The sequence below is a fragment of the Sorex araneus genome, chromosome 5, assembly GCF_027595985.1.
Source record: "Sorex araneus isolate mSorAra2 chromosome 5, mSorAra2.pri, whole genome shotgun sequence".
NCBI classification, from domain to species: domain Eukaryota; kingdom Metazoa; phylum Chordata; class Mammalia; order Eulipotyphla; family Soricidae; genus Sorex; species Sorex araneus.
In genome coordinates, this window is record NC_073306.1 from 140023610 (window position 1) to 140043298 (window position 19689).

General features: G+C 66.1%; 1 protein-coding gene and 1 long non-coding RNA gene across 5 annotated transcripts; one reads left to right on the forward strand and one right to left on the reverse strand.

Annotated features, from left to right (window-relative positions):
* Nucleotide 1: 1 nt before the first annotated feature.
* HELZ2 (helicase with zinc finger 2) lies at nucleotides 2-15119 on the reverse strand. 4 transcript variants are annotated; one of them, XM_055138500.1, is made up of 20 exons: nucleotides 14972-15117; nucleotides 11453-12514; nucleotides 11182-11365; nucleotides 10272-10379; nucleotides 9609-10126; nucleotides 8889-9530; nucleotides 7570-8353; nucleotides 7329-7404; nucleotides 3635-7262; nucleotides 3438-3544; nucleotides 3240-3371; nucleotides 2999-3160; nucleotides 2783-2930; nucleotides 2587-2703; nucleotides 2313-2505; nucleotides 2099-2233; nucleotides 1787-2005; nucleotides 1500-1656; nucleotides 1241-1408; nucleotides 2-717 (listed from the first exon to the last, which is right to left on the reverse strand). In XM_055138500.1, the coding sequence occupies exons 2-20, from the start codon at nucleotides 12469-12471 to the stop codon at nucleotides 593-595; spliced, it is 8622 nt and encodes a 2873-aa protein (XP_054994475.1). In that variant the 5' UTR covers nucleotides 12472-12514; nucleotides 14972-15117; the 3' UTR covers nucleotides 2-592. The 4 variants fall into 4 exon arrangements, 3 of the variants coding, with proteins under 3 accessions (XP_054994475.1, XP_054994474.1, XP_054994476.1); XM_055138499.1 differs by having other exon boundaries at nucleotides 3240-3544; XM_055138501.1 differs by lacking the exons at nucleotides 2-717; nucleotides 1241-1408; nucleotides 1500-1656; ... (2 more) ...; nucleotides 2313-2505; nucleotides 2587-2703 and having other exon boundaries at nucleotides 2788-2930; nucleotides 2997-3160; nucleotides 3240-3544.
* Nucleotides 15120-15308: 189 nt separating this feature from the next.
* LOC129404895 (uncharacterized) lies at nucleotides 15309-19031 on the forward strand. The gene is made up of 3 exons (XR_008630237.1): nucleotides 15309-16447; nucleotides 16837-16965; nucleotides 17147-19031. It is a non-coding gene; the product is annotated as an uncharacterized LOC129404895 (long non-coding RNA).
* Nucleotides 19032-19689: the final 658 nt, after the last annotated feature.

A 19689-nucleotide genomic window follows, 5' to 3' on the forward strand; every position in this document is an offset into this window, starting at 1 on the left:
GTAGTTTTCAGAATGGTCTTTATAATAAAAATTAAGATTCGATCATATAAGTCAGAGTTCAAGAAAATACATAAAAATTGGAATGTAGAAATATGATTTGTAAAAAACATCAGAATCACAGACACTTCCCGGCACCGCGGCGGTAGGCCCTGTGCGTGTAGACGGAGCGCGCAGCGCCGCCACGCGGCGGGGAGGGGAATTGCACGGGCCCCGAGCTGCCTGGGGGAGGGGTGGGGGCGGGGGCGGGGGCCGCACGCCGCAGGCCGCCCCGGAGTATTGCACAGCAGCTGAGTGGCCAGGAGGAGGGGTGGGCGCGGGCCTGGACCCCCGAGCCGGCAGAGGTAGGGAGAAGGGCCTCCCGTCCGGGTCCGGGGAGGGGCTCCTTGCCCTGAGAGGTGCGGAGGGGCCTGCGGGGCTTCCCGAAGCAGAAAATAAGACCGAGAGCTTCCCGGGCAGCCCTGGTGCGGGGCGGCCTTCACGGCCCCGGGCTCAAGGCGCCCCAGCGGGCCGCCCTTCCTGCGCCCAGAGGCCCCGCCCGCGGCCCGGGACTTCCCCGCGGTGTCCAGGAAGAGCAAGAGCAGGAGCTGGGCTTTCAGAAGGAAACAGCAGGCTTCTTCCGGACCTGGATCTGGGTGGCCGGCACCAAGCTCTGCTGCTCCTCGCAGAATTCTAGGAGCCGGCGCCAGAGCGGGCAGCAGCGCAGAAGGACCTGGTTTCCTGCGAGGGGGCACGGTCAGCAGGAGCCCCGACCCGGGAGGCCCCGCCCCCAGGGACAGGCCCACCCACTGGGATAGGCCCCGCCCCAGGATAGACCCTCCCACAGGGATAGGCCCTGCCCTGGGACAGGCCCCGCCTCCGGGATAGACCCCACCCGACCCCATGGATAGGCCCGCCCACAGGGATAGACCCCGCCCCAGAGGAGCCTCCCCCAGGAATAGACCCCGCCCTGGGAACAGATCCGCCCACAGGGATAGGCCCCTCCCCAGGATGGCCTCACCCATAAGGATAGGCCCCGCCCCAGGAATAGGCCCTCACCCTGGGGATAGACCCCGCCCGAGGCCCAGAGGAGCCTCCCCGAGGAATAGACCCTGCCCCCAGGACAGGCTCCCGTGATGGATCCGCCCACAGGGATAGGCCCCTCCCCAGGGTGGCCCTGCCCACAGGAATATGCCCCGCCCCAGAGGAGCCCCGCACCCAGATAGGCCCCGGAAGCCCTCCCTGGACCCCGAGGTAGCCTCACCGATGAGGCAGAGCCCCTCCTGGGCACGGGTGATGGCCACGTTCACTTGATTGGGGTCCACCACGAAGCCCAGGAACTTCTTCAGCCAGCCTTTGGTGGGCCGCTGGTCCACGTCGGCCTCGGGACAGGAGCGCACGGTGCTCACCAGCACGTAGCGCCACTCGCTGCCTGCGGAGGGGGGCGTCGTGAGCCCGGGCCGAGGCCCAGGCCGCCACCCTCCCCCCCCCCACCCCCCCCGCTGCGCCCGGCCCAGCCTCACCCTGGCTCTTGGTGATGGAGGACACAGTCACTCCCCGGAGGCCCTTGGAGGCCAGGAGCTTGCTGATCTCTGCGGCCTGAGCGTTGTATGGCGTGAGGATGGCGATTTCCTCGGGCTGCACCGTGCGCCCCAGAATCAGCTCCTTGGTGATGTGGACCTAAAGGGGCGAGGGTGGCGGTGCTTTGCCGACGGCCTGGAGACTCTGTTCGCACCACTCCTCTGCCGCCCCCTCCAGGAAGTCCTCCCTGACCAGAGGCAGTGTCCCCTAGGGTTCCATGGCCACTCACCACCTTGTCCACCTCCTCCAGGTTGGCTTTGGAGTTCTCATTCCCTTCATCTGTGGACACCAGCAGGCTATGCTCGTGGCCCTCGATGTGGCCAAAGATGACAGGGCAGCTGTCCCTGCCGGGATGGCCTAGCACGCTGGGCCCCCGCCGGAGCTCTGGCCATGTCTTCAGCTTGTTCTGGTAGAACTCCATGGACGGGAAGGCACAGATGCCCTTGTGCTGCAAGACAAGGAGACGGGCCAGGCCGGGACACTGCCTGCCCACCTAGGCCCCGGGCCGCGGGGGAGGGCGGGGCGGGGCCACACTGCTCACCATGCGGTACTGCGTGTCCAGCATGAAGGCGTCCTTGTGGTAGCGCTCAAAGAGGGACCGGTCCAGTCCCAGGGTCTGCAGCTGCTCGTTCTTGACCACGGGCCGAAGCTGCTTGTGGTCCCCAAGGAGGACCACCTGTGAGGCAGGCGGGCAGAGTTGGCCCCGCGCCACGGCCCCGGGCAGGCAGAGCCAGCTACTCAGTGCTGCCACCCACCTTCTCGGCCCTGGGGAACTTCACCAGGGGAATAAGCGTCTCGGGCTCGGTGGCCATGCCGGCCTCGTCCACCAGCACCTGCCACACGTTCAGGCTCTTGAGGCTGGCCGAGGCCGCGCAGGAGCACGTGCAGAGGATCACGTGGTGCTGCTCCAGCTCATAGCTCCGTGCGTTGCTCAGCACCATCCGGTACCTGGGGTGGACACGGCATCTGGTCACCGGGGCGGAGTGGACAGCGTCTGGTCACCCGGAAGCCCGGGCCTGGCCCACTCACTCCGCGAGCTCCTCTCTGGACAGGATGTCCCCGCTCCGCAGCCGCGCGTCAAAGGCCTTGATGTCCGAGGCGAAGGGGTTGGGCGGCTGCCGGATGCGGTGGTGGAGGCTGATGCTCCTGGGTGGGGGGGAGGCCGAGTCACAGGGTGCCCGCCGGGCCGCACACCCTCCCGGGCGCAGACCCCTTGCAGGCACACCTGAGGGCTTGGTTTGGCCGCCCCTCCCCGGGGCTCCTCCTGGACAGGCCCCTGCTGCCCACGCCGGGCAGGGGGAACTCGGTGCCCTCGGCCTGCTCGCTGTACACACGGAGGGGCTTCAGCTCTCCCGCCCTGCTCAGGAGCAGACCTGGGGGCGGGCGGGGTGTGAGTGGGCCTGCCTGGCCTGGCAGGCCCCCCTGGGGCCAGCCTGCACACCTGCCAAGACATCCACCGACTTGTTGGAGGGTCCGCAGTAGAGGATGTGGGGGCCCCCTGGGTACTTCCTCCTGCCCGGGCCGCTCCTGGCCAGCGCCCGCTCCTCGTTGGACTTGTGGAACCAGAAGACAATGTGCAGGGCCACCACAGTCTTCCCCGTGCCTGCAGGCAGAGGTGGTGAGGACCCTGGCCCCCAGACCCCCCCGGGCTCCCCAGGGCAGCTCCCCCGACAGGCCCCCACCTGGTGGGCCCTGGATGACTGTGAATTGCTTCTTCAGGGCCTCCCGCACGGCCTCCGTCTGGCTGGGGTTCAGCTGATGGCGGCTGTGAGGGATGTCGAAGTGTCTCTGCCCGAGCAGCCTGCTGCAGGTCCCTGAGGAGGGGGCGTCTCTGAGCAGGTTCGGGCCACACCTGGGCGACGCTGGGGCAGGCCCCTCACCTCTGTGCGGGAGCTGCCGGCGGGGGAGCGCCAGGGGCTGGCCGAGGGCGATGCTGATGACCAGCGGGGAGGCCTCCTCCAGCCCACACACGGCCTCTTCCTTACGGCTGTGGGATGCAGACGGCAGTGTGTCAGTGTCAGCAGTGCCGCACGGGCAGGGCCGCGCCCACGGGCCGCCCACTGCTCCAGCCACTCACAGGTCAGGGAGCTGCTTGGGCAGCACCTCGACGGTGAACCGGGCGTCCGGCTTCAGCACCTGCTCTGGGACCTTCTCCATGGCCATGTGCTGGACGAAGAAGGGTACGAATCTGGCAACGTCCCGACCCTCCTGGTCCTCGGTGCCCGTCAGCCCGTGGGCCACCCAGGTGAAGGCGTCAGGATCCGTGGTGAAGGGGGCCGCCGGGCCTGGGCCGGCGGGGGCCTGGGCTGGCTGCAGCCCCTCCAGCCGGATGCAGAGGTAGCAGTGGCTGAAGCTGATGTTGATGCAGTGGCGGAGCAGGAGGTCGGCGCCCAGGCGGAAGGAGCCCTGCAGCCGGCCCTGCGAGGTGCGCTCCGGGCCCCAGGAGATGTGCACGCCCTGCAGCGTGATGGAGTCGTTCTCAGTCACCGCGCCGGTGACCGCCTCCAGCGCGCAGAACGGCCTCCACACGCTCATGTACTCGGCCACATCCTGGCAGCGGTCCCGCCCCGTCTGGAGCTCGAGGCCCGAGAAGCAGTGTCCTGGGCGCTCCATGTGCTCCAGGCACAGGCTGAGGCCGGGCACCACGGCCCAGAGCTGCGGTGCAGGCGCCAGGAAGCCCTGCTGCAGGGCGGGGCCCAGCTGCATGCACAGCACGTCCCCGGCACGCAGGTCGCGGGAGACCTCCACGAACAGCCCACACGGGCTCCGCCGCGCGTGGCCCAGCTCCAGCGGCTTCGGCTCTGCCGTGCCCTGCGCCTGCACCAGGGCGGCCGCCTCCGGCCAGCACTGCTCCTGCACCAGCTCCAACAGCTGCTGCCACAGGCCCGAGTCCACGGGCCGGCGGTAGGGGTCCAGCAGGGCACCGGGAGGCGGCAGGCACGCCGTGTCCTCCCGCACCGAGTAGATGCGGCGATGCCACGTGAGCCGCAGGCCCGGCTGGCCCTCCAGGGCCTGTGGGGGCTCGGCCAGCTGCAAGGAGCGGTAGTGCACCCGGCAGGGGTCCGGCAGGCTGTCGGGGTCGGCAGGGAAGAGCAGCTTGAAGCAGCGGGCGCCCGCCTCCACATCTACCGCCACGCCCAGCTTGGCCTGGGGCTGGGCCCTGAGCCTCACGGCCAGGTGCAGGCTCCTGGCCCGGCGCTGATAGGTCTGGGCACGCGCGTTCCGGTGGCTGAACTCCTGGCAGAGCTCGTCGATGTCCTGGGCGCTGTAGGCGGCGCCCCCGTAGCCCAGTGCCTGCAGCAGCTGCCGCTGCAGCACCAGGTCCAGGTACCTGCGGATGGGCGAGGTGGCCCAGGTGTACCAGTCCACCTGCAGGGAGTAGTGGCCCAGCTGTGGCTGCGGGCTCGGCCCAGAGCGGCAGAACACAGAGCGGGCCAGTGCCCGGTGGAAGTCCAGCGCCACGGGCACCAGTGCGGGGTGCAGGTCATCCGTGGCCACCAGGTCCACCAGCAGCGACAGGTCCCCGGCCTGGGCTGCGAGCTGGATGCGCCTCCAGAGGGTGGCCAGCAGGGGCAGCTGGGCGGCCGGGGGCCCGTGGCCGCCCAGACGCTGGGCCAGGGGCAGCGAGAGGGGCAGCCAGGCCGCGTGCTTCTCACTCAGCGTCTCCAGCTGATGTCTGCTGGGAGCCGGCTGCCAGCGCAGCGGCGTGACCTCCCGTGTGACCTCGCTGCCCACCAGGAACTCAGCCGCCAGGCTATTGAACTGGACCATGTACTCCTTGACCATGCTGTGTGCCGCGCGGAAGCCGAGCTCACTGTCCTCGTCCGGGGGCTCATAGTAGCAGGCGCGCTGCAGCCGGCGCCCGCGCAGCACCCGGGAGAGGTAGCAGGCGGCCACCACGCAGGCGGCCACGGAGTCCAGGCGGGCGGGCAGCTCGAGGCCTGCCCCCGGGTGCTGCTGGATGAGCCTCTCCGCCTCCTCGTAGGACAGCTGCCGGTCGGAGCGCACCAGCGAGGGTGCAAAGCAGACGTCCTTGAGCCGGTCGCTGCCCTTCTCCACGGTGAGGAAGAGGGAGATGGCCAGGCGGTCCTGGCCGGGCAGGAGGCTCAGCGCCTGCTGGCAGAGGCTGGTGGGCAGCATGGGCACAGGATCCCGCTCGGGGGCGTAGAAGGCCGTGCCCCGCCTGCGGGCCTCGGTGTCCAAGACACCGCCCCTGGGCACACAGCTGGCCACGTCGGCGATGTGCACGGCCACCTCGTACCTGGGGCCCAGGTCCCGGACGCTGATGGCATCGTCCAGGTTGCAGGCGTCCTGCGGGTCCACGGTGAAGGTGAGGATGCCGCGGCAGTCCTGCCGGCGGGCAGACACCCTGCCCAGCTCTGCCTGGTACTTCTGCAGGGCCGCGGCAATGGCGGCGGGCTCCGGGGCCGGGGGCCTCAGGCTGTACTCCAGGGCCAGGGCGTGGATGCCGTGCTCCCAGCTGGACGCTTCGGGCAGCACCTCCAGCACGACGCCCAGCGGGAAGTAGAAGCGTTCGCGCCACAGCACCACACACACGCGGAAGAGCCGCTTGCGGCGAGCGCTGTGTGCCAGCCGCTCCGTCCCCGCGCGCTCCAGGCGGCCCCGCACCAGCCGGTGCAGAGGCACCTCTTGCGGGTCCCTCAGCTCTGCCACGAAGATCTTGGTCACGGAGCCGTCGATGGGGGTCATGATGCGCGGGTCCCACTCGTCCATGCGGCAGACGAACACCAGCTCCTGCCGCCGGCGCCGGAGCACGCCCACCACACAGCCCTGCAGCCGCCCAGGGCCCACGTCGCCGACCTTCACCACCACCTCGTCCCCCGTGAAGGCCATGCCGCAGCGCAGGCGGCCCCGCACCTGGATGGGCCCTGAGCCCGCCTCGTCCAGCGGCACCGCCGTGGCCCTCTCGAAGGTCTCCTGCACAAAGGTGCAGCGCCGGTACCGCTCAGGCTCGGCACGCAGCAGCGTGCACAGCATGGCGCGCGGCAGGTTCACGTACTGCCGGGCCTGCTGTGGGGACCTGGGTCGGGCCACCGTGTCCAGCAGCCCGTCCTCCCGCACTGTCACAGCCATCTTCACACTCTCGTCCAGCAGCTCCTGCAGGATGGAGTCCTCGGGGTCCAGCTCCCCCTGGAATAGCCAGAAGTCGGACTCGGCCTCCTCGGCATCCCCGGGGCCCGAGAGCGCCCCCTCATCCATGGCCAGTGGCCCGGCCACTGCGGCCGCCTCCTCCCTCTCCCCAGAGGCCGTCTGGGCTGCTGTCTCGGGACCTGGCGCCTCCGGCTCGGCCACAGGCCCACCCCCGGCAGGGCTCCTGGGGCACGCGGCCCCCTCAGCCGCGGTGCCCGCAGCTGGGCCCTGGGGTGCCGGCATGTCCAGGGGGCCGTGGGCCCAGCGTCGCTGGGCGGCCACCCCGCCCTCGATCTGCTCCAGCGACAGGTCCTGGGGGCAGACACTGTGGTGCTCCACGCACTCCCGGATGAAGCTCTTCCACAGTTTGCTGCAGGCCCCGAAAGAGCAGAGGGCCACGGCGTCGCCCACGGCCACCACCTGCGACTGGGCACGGGTCAGGATGGTGTTGAGCACCCGCGCGTCGACGAAGAAGTCAGGGCTGGGCGCGCCCGGGCCCCGCAGGCTGCGGTGGGTGTGCACCGTGCTGAGGACCACCACGCGGAACTCACGGCCTGTGGGAGGGCACGGTCAGGCGCGGGCTGGCCTCTGGGAGCCCGTCCCCGCCACGGGGCACCCACCTGGCAGGATCTCAAAGCTGCCCACGGACACCTGGCCCAGGCTCCGCTTCCTCAGCTCCTGCCGCAGCGCGCTCACCTGGGGGTGCAGAGCCGTCGGCCCCCCACTCCGCCTCCGCGCCCGGAGCACCCCCAGGATGCGCGAGGAGGGGAACCCACCCCCGTCCCTCCAGCCCGGCCCAGCCCGGCCCTGGGGGCAGACCCCTCAGCCCCCGGAAGGGGCGGCGGGGCAGGGCCGGCTCACCTGGGCACCGTGGGAGACGACGCAGATCTGCGTCTGCTCGCAGCCGCCCCAGCAGCGTGGCCAGGCGCCCACGATCTCCTGCACCTTCTCCACCACCTGGCTGATCTCGGCCAGGTTGAGCCAGGACGTCATGGACAGGTCGCGCTCCGGGCAGCCCGCCACGTGGCAGAACATGAGCGGGTAGAGGCGGGGGTGGCGCGGCACCTTGCCGCTGGCGTGGATGGGGTTGCCCTTGGCCACGTAGAAGTGCCGCGCCACGAAGTGGATGATGGCCTCGGTGCAGCGGTAGTTCTCGTGGAAGATGATGCGGCTGTGCTGGGCGGCCTCGTGCGGCTGCTGCTGGTAGTGCCGGAAGAGGCGGTGCAGCAGCGTGTGGCCGGGCGCCTGGTCCCGCGGCACGCTGAAGAGCCGGGGCGTGACCTGCATGTGGTCACCCGCCAGCACCACGCGGGTGCTGGCCGTGGCGTGGCCGAGCGGCACCAGCGCCTCGCACTCCAGCATCTGGGCGGCCTCATCGAGGAAGATGTGCGAGAAGAAGCCGGTGGGCACCCGCAGCTGCCGCGCCTGCGCCGTGGTGGTGACCAGTATGCGGTGCCGCTGCAGCTCGGCGCTGCTGGGCGGCCGGAAGGCCTGGCGGTCGGCGCTCAGGCAGCAGTACTGCAGCGTGACTGCGTCTGTCTGCCCGGGCGGCCGGTCCGTGAACATCACCCGCAGCGGTGCTGCCTCGGGGTGGCCGCTGAGGATGTGGCCGTGGAAGTGCTCCCGGATGTAGATGTCGGCCGCGCTGAGGGGGGAGAGGGGCGCGTGGGGCCACGGCCGCGGCCGGCCGAAGCACCTGCTGTGGGCCAGCCCTGCCCGGAGGTCAGCACTTCAAACAAGACCGTGTCCTGCCCCCGCGGAGCGTCCACGGCAGCAGAGGGGACAGACACACAGATAAAGAAACAAAGGCAGGTCAGACCCGATGAGGGTGGAGCAGCAGCAGAGAGTGCCTGAGTGGTCAGGAGGGCTTCCCGGAGGTGAGGAGCTGGGGGAAGTCAGAGCCTGGTGAGGAGAACCACGCAGCGGCACAGAGCAGTGAAGTGATCAGGGAAGGCTTCCTGGAGGAGGTGAGGAGCTGGCCATGTGGTGAGACAGAGAGGCAGAGCAGGGCCCACAGCCGAGAACAGCCCAGGTGTGCAGTGGCCAGGGTCACCCCTGACCTCGGCTGCTGTGACTGGAGAACCGGCACCCAGACTCAGGCAGAGTGGAGAGGACGCCCCGCCACCCGCAGGCAGAAGCAGAGAGGCCCTGCTGTCCCGTGGGCCTGGCGCCGCGCTCACCTGTTGGTGTGTGTGCAGATGAGCACCCTGGTGTGCGGCTGCCTCACCACCTCCAGGGCCGCCATGGCCAGCGTGTAGGTCTTGCCCGTGCCGAAGGGGCCGTAGATGAGCAGGGGGGCCATGGGCTCGGGGCCGCCGGGGTGGCCACCCACGATGGCCGCCACGGCCAGCTTCTGCTTGCGGTTGCCGTGCACCGTGGGCGGGCGGGGCAGGGGCCGGGGCAGCGCACAGCCCTGCAGGTCGGGCACCACCAGGCGCACGTCGGCCAGCGCGTCCACTGCCTGGTGCCAGCGGCGGAAGACCAGGGGGTCCACCTGGAACTGCACCTCCAGGGTGCAGCTGGTGCCGGCCTGCAGCCCCAGCGCCTGGCAGCAGTGGGAGGGCAGCAGCAGCCACAGGGCCCGCTCCCAGCTGGCCCGGCTCTCCAGCCGCACCTCGAACACCGTGAGGTCCGGGGCAGGCACCGGGGCCACCAGCGCGGTGTTCACTGCCCGGCCCAGCAAGAAGCCCTGGTCCGAGTCCGGCGTCAGGGAGGGGGGCACGGGCACCTCCGCGTAGAGGGCGCCCGGGGGCGCAAACTGCATGCCCAGCGCGGGCGTCTGCAGGGCTGGCTGGAGGGACACTGGACCCCGCAGGTTCAGCCTGGGAGGAGGACACGGGTCAGTGGGCCGGGGCCGCGCGGGTCTGCCCGCCCCCGCCACACCCCACCTGACCACGCACTTGGCCACCAGTCGCTGCTGTGCCGCCTCCTCCTCGTAGAGAAATTGGTGCATCCTCTGCCGGTAGCTGGTGCGGGACACCGGCCCCGGGGCCTGGCCGCCACGGCTGAAGTCCAGGGCTAGGTCAGGCCCCTTGTACTTGGCCAAGAGGGCTGCCTGCTCGGCGGTCCGCTCCACGCTGGGCACGACATGGCGGTTGCCCGTGTGCCAGTGCTCCAGCGGCTGCGGCAGGTCGGGGGCGGGGGGCCCCCCGAGTGCCGGGCAGAGCTCCTGGCCCAGCTGCACGGTCAGTTTCCGCAGCAGCGCAGGCCGGCGGCCGAAATCGAAGACCAGCCACTGCTCAAAGGTGCCGAAGGAGGCGCCGAGCACCTGCACGGCCACCCGAGCCCGGAGGGGCGAGTCGGGCGTCCGGAAGCGCTCGCCGCAGGCATACTGCTGCCCCGGGGGCAGGCCAGGGGCCACCAGCGAGAAGGCGGCTCCGGGCTCCTGTCTGAGCAGGGCCACGTGCTGCAGGGGCTCCTGGGGAGAAGACGCAGCTCAGCCCCCGCCTCCGGGCAGCCGCAGCCCAGCGGCCCCGCCCACGGCAGGCCCCGCCCATGGCAGGCCCCGCCCACGGCAGGCCCTGCCCACAGCAGGCCCGGGCGCACCCGCTCGCTGGACCCACCTCGGAGCTCAGGGTGAACGTCCAGCTGTGCTGCGTCACCTTGTGGGCTGCCCGCAGCAGCAGGGGCTGGTCACAGGCAGCCGACACGCCCTCCACCGCCTCGGCCAGCTGCAGGGGCGGCAGCCTCAGCAGGGCGCCACCGCCCCGCCCGCCCCCCTGCCCCGCCCCTCCCCCTCCTCTCTGTCCCACCCTCCCCTGCACCCAGCGCCCTGCCCCTCCCCTCCCGAATAGCCCTAGTCACACTCACCAGCTCCACTCTCACCCAATACTGGCCCCACTCACACTCGCCACCCTGCTCACACTCACCCGCCCTGCTCACACTCAACTGCCCCCTCACATTTGCTACCCTGCTCACACTCGCCACCTTGCTCACACTCGCCACCCTGCTCACACTCACCTGCCCTGCTCACTCACCTGCCCCACTCACACTCGCCACCCTGCTCACACTCACCTGCCCTGCTCATACTTGCCGCCCTGCTCACACTCACCTGCTCTTCTCACACTCGGCGGCCTATTCACACTCACCTGCCCTTCTCACATTCGCCACCCTGCCCACACTCACCTGCCCTGTTCATACTTGCCGCCCTGCTCACACTCACCTACCCTGCTCATACTTGCTGCCCTGCTCACACTCACCAGCCCTTATCAAATTTACCACCCCGCTCACACTCATCTGCCCTGCTCACACTCACTGCCACGCCAACACTCACCACCCTGCTCACAGTCACCTACCCTGCTCACACTCACCTGCCCTTCTCACACTCGCCGCCCTGCTCACACTCACTGCTGTGCTCACTCACCTGCCCTGCTCACACTCGCCGCTCTGCTCACACTCACATGCCCTGATCACACTCACCGCTCTGCTCACACTCGCCGCCCTGCTCACACTCGCCGCCCTGCTCACACTCACCACCAGCAGCTCGCTCCCGCTGCGCTGATACTCATCCAGCAGCCGCTCCTGGTAGGGCATCAGCCCTTCCTTCCAGGCCGCCTCCTCCCGCAGCCGCACACTCTCAGCCCTCTGGGTCCACTCCATGAGCTCCTCCGGGGAGTGGGCCTTGGTGCAGAGCCGTCCGTACTCACAGAGCTCGGGCCTGCGGGGGCGGGGAGAGTCAGCAGGGCCAGCACCGCCTGGGTGCCTTGTCCTCTCTGCCGGCCCGGACGCGGCCTCCTGCCCTCACCTGGGGCAGAGCGCGAAGGTGGACAGGCCTGCGGGCGGGCTGCGGTGCTCCCAGGCGGCGGCCGGCTCCAGGGCCACCATCTGCCTGTGCTCCAGGGAGGCGCAGTGGTTCTCGAAGGCCTCGGGAGAGCCGCAGGACAGCAGGCAGGCCGGGCAGTACAGCCGCACCTGGGGGGCCGGCTCAGGGGGCGCGAGAAGGGCCCCCCGCTGGAGCCCGCCCAGCTGCTCGGCCTCCCACACGGCCATCTCCACGGCGCTGTGCGCGTACTGGCAGCGCGCCGCCCCGTGCCTGCACGGCTGGCCGCGGCCCACGAACCTGCAGTAGGCCAGCGGCTGGCCGTACTGCGGCTGCGCCCGCACCTCCACCACCTGCTGCTTGCGGTGGCCGTCGGTGCTGACGTGCGCCAGCAGGGCCGGGCAGGCCCTGTGGGTGCCACACCGGCCCTGGGCGTCGACGGGGCTGAGGCGGGGAGGGGAGCGCCGGAAGCAGTGGGTGCAGAGCAGCTGGAAGCAGCCGCCGAACTCAGCGCGGATGGCGTCGGCGGGGCTGCCCCCCGCCGCGCCCCCCAGCAGGGCGGCCTTCAGCCCAGGCCGGCCCACGCCCAGCTCCCGCTCACACGTCCACACCAGCGCCTCCTCGGGGCTGCGTGCGAAGGTGCACTGGTTGCGGTGGCGCCGGCAGCCCAGGCCCGGCTTGTAGTAGCGGCAGACCTCGTACCGCGCCGGGCGCGGGAAGCTGGGCCGCCGGTCCACCTTGCGCCAGGGCCTGCTGGGCGCCGCGCCCTTCCGGCGGGCCAGCAGGATCTCCCGCGGGCACTCGTGCTCCACGCCGCGCAGCAGGTAGGTGCTCTCGTTCAGCCGCTGCGTGCAGCGGGGGCAGGCCAGGGACAGGTCCACCTGCGCCTGCAGCCGGGCCAGGCAGGGCTCCTTGTGGGCCACAGCGCCCGTAGGCGCCCGGCCGGTCCCAGGGGACATTGTGCCCAGTGCAGGCCGGGTTCGACAGGCAGCGTCATGGGCCATGGGTCAGCAGGTCCACAGGGGCTGATGCCCCACCAGGAGACGCCTGGAAGAGAGAGGATGAGTCAGCCCAGGAGGCCACACCCGCAGACACACAGGATGCACACGTATGTATGTGCGCACACACAGGCACACAAATCCACACACCATATATGCCACATGTGAGCAAACACAAAGACACCTGGGCACACACAGGCACAGACATGCAAGCACGGGCACACACAGGCACAGACATGCAAGCACAGGCACACATGGTCACAGGCATACACAGGCACACATAGGCACATATGTGAGCACACAGGGCAGAGACACACAGACCCACAGGCACACATACACTGCACACACAAGCACACATGTACACATGCACAGACACACATGCACACATACACATGCACGCATACACATGCACGCACACACAGGCAAAGACTCACACATGTGCACATACACGCACATACAGACACACATGCACACAGTGCATACACATATGCACACGCACATACACATGCATGCACGCACACAGATGTACATACACATACACACACTCACAACAAGCTCATGCTCACACACATGCACATGTGCACACACAGACACACATGCACAAAGACACATGTGCACACACATGCACATACACACATGCACACATTCACAAACATGCACACACAGATCCACACACGCATATGCGCACACACTCACACAACACATGCATACAGGTGCACGCACAGAGGCAAACACACGTAGACACATACAGTCATGCAAACACACGCACACATGTGCGTGCACACAAACACGCACAGATGCACACACGTGCACACACAGATACACATGTGCACACATGTAAACATGTGCACACACATGCAAACATAAGCACACACGCATACACACTGACACACACATGCACACACAAACATAGGCACAGATGCACACACGCACGTGGACACAAACTCACACTCACAAACACTAATTCACACACTGATACACACGCACATGCACACAGACACAGACAAACTCACACTCACACACACGAACTCACACACTGACACACACACGCACATGCACACAGACACACATGCACACACAGACACACTCACAGAAACACACACAAACATGCACACACGTACAGGACAGGCACTCACACACATGCACACACAAGCACACACTCACACTCACAAACACGCACATGCACACAGACACACATGCACACACAGACACACAAAAACACACACAAACATGCACACACGTACAGGACAGGCACTCACACACATGCACACACAAGCACACACTCACACTCACACTCACAAACGCACACATACACAGACACACACGTACACACACTTGCATACACACGCACACTCACACACGCATGTACACACAGACACATATGCACTGACACACATGCACATGCACACACAGACACATTCATAGAGACACAAACATGCACCACACGTACACAACAGGCACTCACACACATGCACACACAAGCACACACACTCACAAACGCACACAGGTACACAGACACACACACAGTCACATGAACACACATACACACACTTGCACACACGCATGCACACAGACACACATGTGTACACACGCACACAGACACACACACTCAGGCACACACAGACACACAAGTGCACAGACACATACATGTTCACACTGACACACACAAGCACACAGACACACCACAGTCATACACACGCATGCACACACACAGACACACACACTCACACACAGGCACACACAGATGCACAGATGCACTGACACACACATGCTCACACTGACACACACAAGCACACAGACACACTTACCACACAGTCACACACACGCACACAGACACACACACTCACACACAGACACACAGATGCACAGACACACACATGCTTACACTGACACACACAAGCACACAGACACTTACCACACAGTCACACACACGCACACAGACACACACACACACACAGACACATAGATGCACAGACACACACATGCTCACACTGACACACACAAGCACACAGACACACCTACCACACAGTCACACACATGCACGCACAGACGCACACACAGACACACACACTCACACTACAGGCACACACAGATGCACAGACACACACATGCTCACACTGACACACACAAGCGCACAGACACACTTACCACACAGTCACACACACGCACACAGACACACACACTCACACACAGATACACAGATGCACAGGCACACACATGCTCACACTGACACACACAAGCACACAGACACACTTACCACACAGTCACACACACGCACGCACACACGCACACACAGACACACACTCACACAGGCACACAGATGCACAGACACACACATGCTCACACTGACACACAAGCGCACAGACACACCACACTCACTCACACACACGCGCAGACACACTCACACACTCAGTCACACAGGCACACGGACACACTTCCACACTCACACTCACGCACACCCACCCGCAGGTGCAGAGCCCTCCCGCGCCCGGACCCCCGGCCTCACCGTCCTGCGCGGCCGCCGCGGCCCATCGCCCCGCCCGGCGCGGCCACTTTCGGTTCCGATTCTGCCCCAGTGACTCAGGCTGACGCGGGCCGGCGCGGAAGTTACCTCACGGCCGGCGCCCCGCCCCGCGGCCCGGACCCCCGCCCGGCCCGGAACCGAGACCCCCGCCCCGCCCCGCTCCGCCCCGAGGCCCGGCCCGAGACCCCCGCCCCGCCTCGCCCCGCCGCCCCGAGGCCCCCGCCCGGTCCGGAACCGAGACCCCCGCCCCGCCCCGCGGCCCGGACCCCCGCCCCGCCCCCGAGACCCCGCCCCACCCGCCCGAGACCCCGCCCGGCTGCGCGCCCCGACGCCGCCGCCCCACCCCGCTCCGCACCGCCGCGGGCCGGGGGCATCTTGCCGGTGAGTGCCCTGGGCCGCCCCCAACCCTTCCAGGGTCACCGCCACTGCGGACCCCGCGAGGCGGAATAGAGCCACCCCCAGGCCTGGTCCCTGGGGACCAGAGCCAGCACACCCGGCCTATGAGCAGCCCTGGGACCCTCCAGGGCCCCGCCTCCAGCGTCCAGGGCCCCCAGCCCCAGCACAGCCCCGGGGTCAGCGTAGCAGTGACGTCACGGCAGGAGTCCGATACAACATCCACCCTGACCAGGGGTGACAGCCACCCACGAGGAAACTTGGGTGAGGCACAGACGCCAGCTGCTTCTGCAAGGACCTACGCTTTAGTGACCCCAGCCAAACTGTCAGTGCAAAAAAGAGAAGGAAATGGAGAAAATGCCAGTGACAGAGCTGGGGTAGTGAAAGCGGAGTTTAAACTCACTTGTGAGAGCACATCAGCACACACAGGAGGAGGCAGGAGAGAGGCAGGAGGGCAGGAGCTCAGAGGAGCCCCGAAGGCGGCTTCCCAGGCCTACCTCCCGGACGCCTGAGGACGGAACCCTGGGACGCTCCCAAGGTTGACAGGCCAGATGAGGCGCGTGCAGAGGGTTTTCCCCATGAGCAGGTGAGATTCCCACTGACCCCGGCTGGCCTGGCGGCACCAACCAGACACAGAACATCAGTGGAACCCAAGGCCAGACACAGTCACCCAGCACAGGAGCCTGCGGGAGACCCACACCGCAGGCCACCAGGGCAGATGGACGCCTTCAGCATCACCACAACCGAAGAAGAGCCGCTGGCCACTGTCACTCGGGCGTGGAGGCAGGGCCCCCCGACACCGGCCACGGCAGGAGCACACCCACGTCAGCTCTGCGGAACGAGCCCACAGAGGCCGAGTGGGACACGCTGGTGTGGCGAGGGGCGTGTTGTGCGCTGCCTGTGGTGGCCCGGCCGGGAGAAGGCCACAAGAAGCCTGCCACTGCTAGCCCGGCTCTGAGGGACAGTCCCCGAGCTTCCCCTTCCCTCGCACAGCCAGGGAAGGCGGGCAGCTGCGGCCAAAGGGAACTACTGCACTTCTGCTGACCAGCCCATTTGGGCGAGAAAGTAAGGAAGTTCTCTTTCTGTTTGGGTTGGGGTTTGGGCCACACCCCACAGTGCTCGGGGCTCACCCCTGGCCAGCTCAGGGGACCAGAGGTGGAGCTGAAAGCCGAACCTGGGTCAGCTGTGTGCAAGGCCAGCTAGCTGCCTACCGCGCGACCTCTCGGCCCCTGAACATCGTTGAGGGCAGCTGCCAACGTGGCACCCGAAGGCCCTGTACCGGGGCCACAGCAGTCCCTGTCTGACTGGTCCTCTCTCCCAGTCAGGGGCCCCAGTAACGATGAAGGGCTTAGGAGAGACAGGATAGGGGCCCAGGGTGGCTGGGGACGGGTCTCGGGGTTAGGGAGAGCCACTGGGATAGGCCTGGGGCTCCGAACTGATGTCAAGATTCCCAGCGTTGGTCATCGAGGAAACTTGTCCAGCATTTCTCTGGAACCACGAAAGACACGACTCGCCACCAGCAGGGCTGAGGGGAAACCAGTCTGGGCAGCACGTTCTGAACCTGACCCTGAGGCCAGAGTTGGGTAAGCGGGAGGGAGAAGGGGCGGAGGGAGAGAGAGGGGCCCAGGGGACGGGGGCGAGGGAGGGGCGTGGGGGAGGAAGTGCATGGAGGAGGAGCACATGGGGAAGGGGGTGCACGTCCAGGCCCCGTCGCACCCCCACGTTCTCCGGGGGAAGCTGTTGTGTGAGGAATCCTGACTGCAGCCCTCACAGGACACGGAGGAAACAAGGAAGATCAAACACGCTGAGCTGGAGAGACAGAGCAGCAGGGAAGGCGTTGCTGGCCTTGCACGCCGTGGACCCAGTGTGATCCCTGGCACCACACGGGGCCCCCTGAGCCTGCCAGGAGTGGTCCCTGAGAGAAGAGCCAGGAGTCGGCCCAGAGCACTGCTGGGTGCGGTCCCCAAACGAAACAAACAGCAACAACAACAACAGATTATATACGTATACATATATATATGTATGTTATAGAGTAATCATAATGAGACTTTATTTATTATTTATTTATTTATTTGCTCTTTGGGTCATGCCCAGCGATGCTCACGGGTTACTCCTGGCTCTGTACTCAGGAATTACTCCTGGTGGTGCTTAGGGGACCATATGGGATGCTGGGGATTGAACCCGGGTCGGCTGCGTGCAAGGCAAACACCCTACTCACTGTGCTATCACTCCAGCCCCTTTATAATGAGACTTCTTATAGTCTAGCCCACTGATACACCTAAAGCATTTGATTTTTAACTTACTTGCTTGTATTCTCCTATATATATTGTCTGTCCCTCTCGGAGAGCCCGGCAAGCTACCGAGAGTATCCCGCCCGCACGGCAGAGCCTGGCAAGCTCCCTGTGGCGTATTCGATATGCCAAATACAGTAACAATAACGGGTCTCATTCCCCTGACCCTGAAAGAGCCTCTAGTATGGCACTGTTTGGAAGGATGAGTAAGGAAAAGCTGCCGAAATCTCAGGGCTGGGACGAATGGAGACGCTACTGGCACCTGCTTGAGCAAATCGATGAACAACGGGATGACAGTGACAGTGACACAGTGAATCATGAGCCTGGGCCATCTCCACCAGGATCAAAGACCTGGCTGTCCCTGGAGGGAGGACTCGCCACTGGGGCATGCCAAGGGCTGAGCAGATGCCCCGACACTGAGAACCAGAGGGGCCCGAGGACTCATGCAGGAAGATAGGCTGGGCCGGTGGGGTGGGGGCCCGAGGTTGCCGTAGAGCTCAGTGCGGAGGAGAGGCCCTGTCAGGAGACCAGGCAGAGGACACAGCCCACCACCGCCACTCCAGGGGCCACCCCGGGCACAGAGCCCTCGGCAGGCCTGCCAGGAGAGGGTGGCGACCGTCCCAGTATGGGGAATCACAGTGAGAAACGCAGAAGTGGGCTCCACACAGTGGGCAAGACAGAAGGACCAGCCGGGCCAGGCGAAGGGCCCTAAGCGGGGTGGGAGACCTCGGGACTGGCGGGAAATGGCACTGAGGCCATCTGTAAGGAGGCACAGACGCGGCTGCGGCTCAGAGGGGTAAGGGCCGCACGCAGGTGCTGGAGCAGGAGTGTGGCCTCGGGCCCCGCCGCCTGGCACAGCCCAGCCTGCAGCTCCTCCACTGTCCGCAATGTCCAGTCACAGAAGACAAAGAAGACACGTGCAGCACGCATGCACATGGGCAGGCACACGTGTACACATGAGACTTGCATATAAGGTCATCCGTGTGTGTGACAGGACATCCGTGCACAGAAGGACACACTTGCACAAGTGAGGAAATGCATGCATGCATGTGAGGAGTGTGGACACGTATGTCCATGAGGAGACACATAGTCTCCGGTCAGGGGACCCGCCCAGCAGGGAGAACCTGAATCTCTAGATCTGACCCTCAGGGACCCTCACTAGGTGCCAGAAGTGGGGGAGCATGGGAGAGGGACACAGCCTTGCGAGCCTCCAGAAGCCCATCTCCCCCCCGGGCTGGGGAATCTGAAGGGACACCTTCCCTGATGCCTCCTGTCAGGGCCCCCAAGGGCCCAGACGCCCCCACCACGGCCACGCTGCACCCTGGCTTGCTTTTGTCTGGTTTTTTTTTTTTTTTTTGCTTTTTGGGTCACACCCAGCGATGCTCAGGGGTTACTCCTGGCTCTGCACTCAGGAATTACTCCTGGCGGTGCTTGGGGGACCATATGGGATGCCGGGGATCGAACCCGGGTCGGCCGCGTGCAAGGCAAACGCCCTACCCGCTGTGCTATCACTCCGGCCCCCGCTTTTGTCTGTTTTTGCTCACACCCAGCAGTGCTCAGGAGTCACTCCTGGTGTGCCCCAGGGTCCAGGTATGTGCTACGGGTGGCCTGGGTGGGCTGCATGCAAGGTCAGCACGTGCCTGTCCCGCCGTGTCGGGCATCCTCTAGCTTCTCCTCCCGAGTTCCACAGCCCCCGAGAAGCAAGGACAGGAGATTTGGACCTACCCCTTTTCTTTTTTGGGCGGGGGTCACACCTGGAGGTGCTCAGGGGTTACTCCTGGCTCTGCACTCAGGAATCTCTCCTGCGGGGCTCCGGGGGCCCATATGGGGTGCTGGGTATTGAACCTGGGTCAGGCACATGCAGGTAAGCTCCCTACCCGCTGTGCTATGGCTCCAGTCCCAGGGCTCATTTTTATTATTTGACTGTGGTGTTGGGACCACCCCTGGCTCTGCATTCAGGGATTGGTTTTTTTTTTTGGAGGGGGTGGGGTCACACCTGGGGATGTTAAGGGGTTA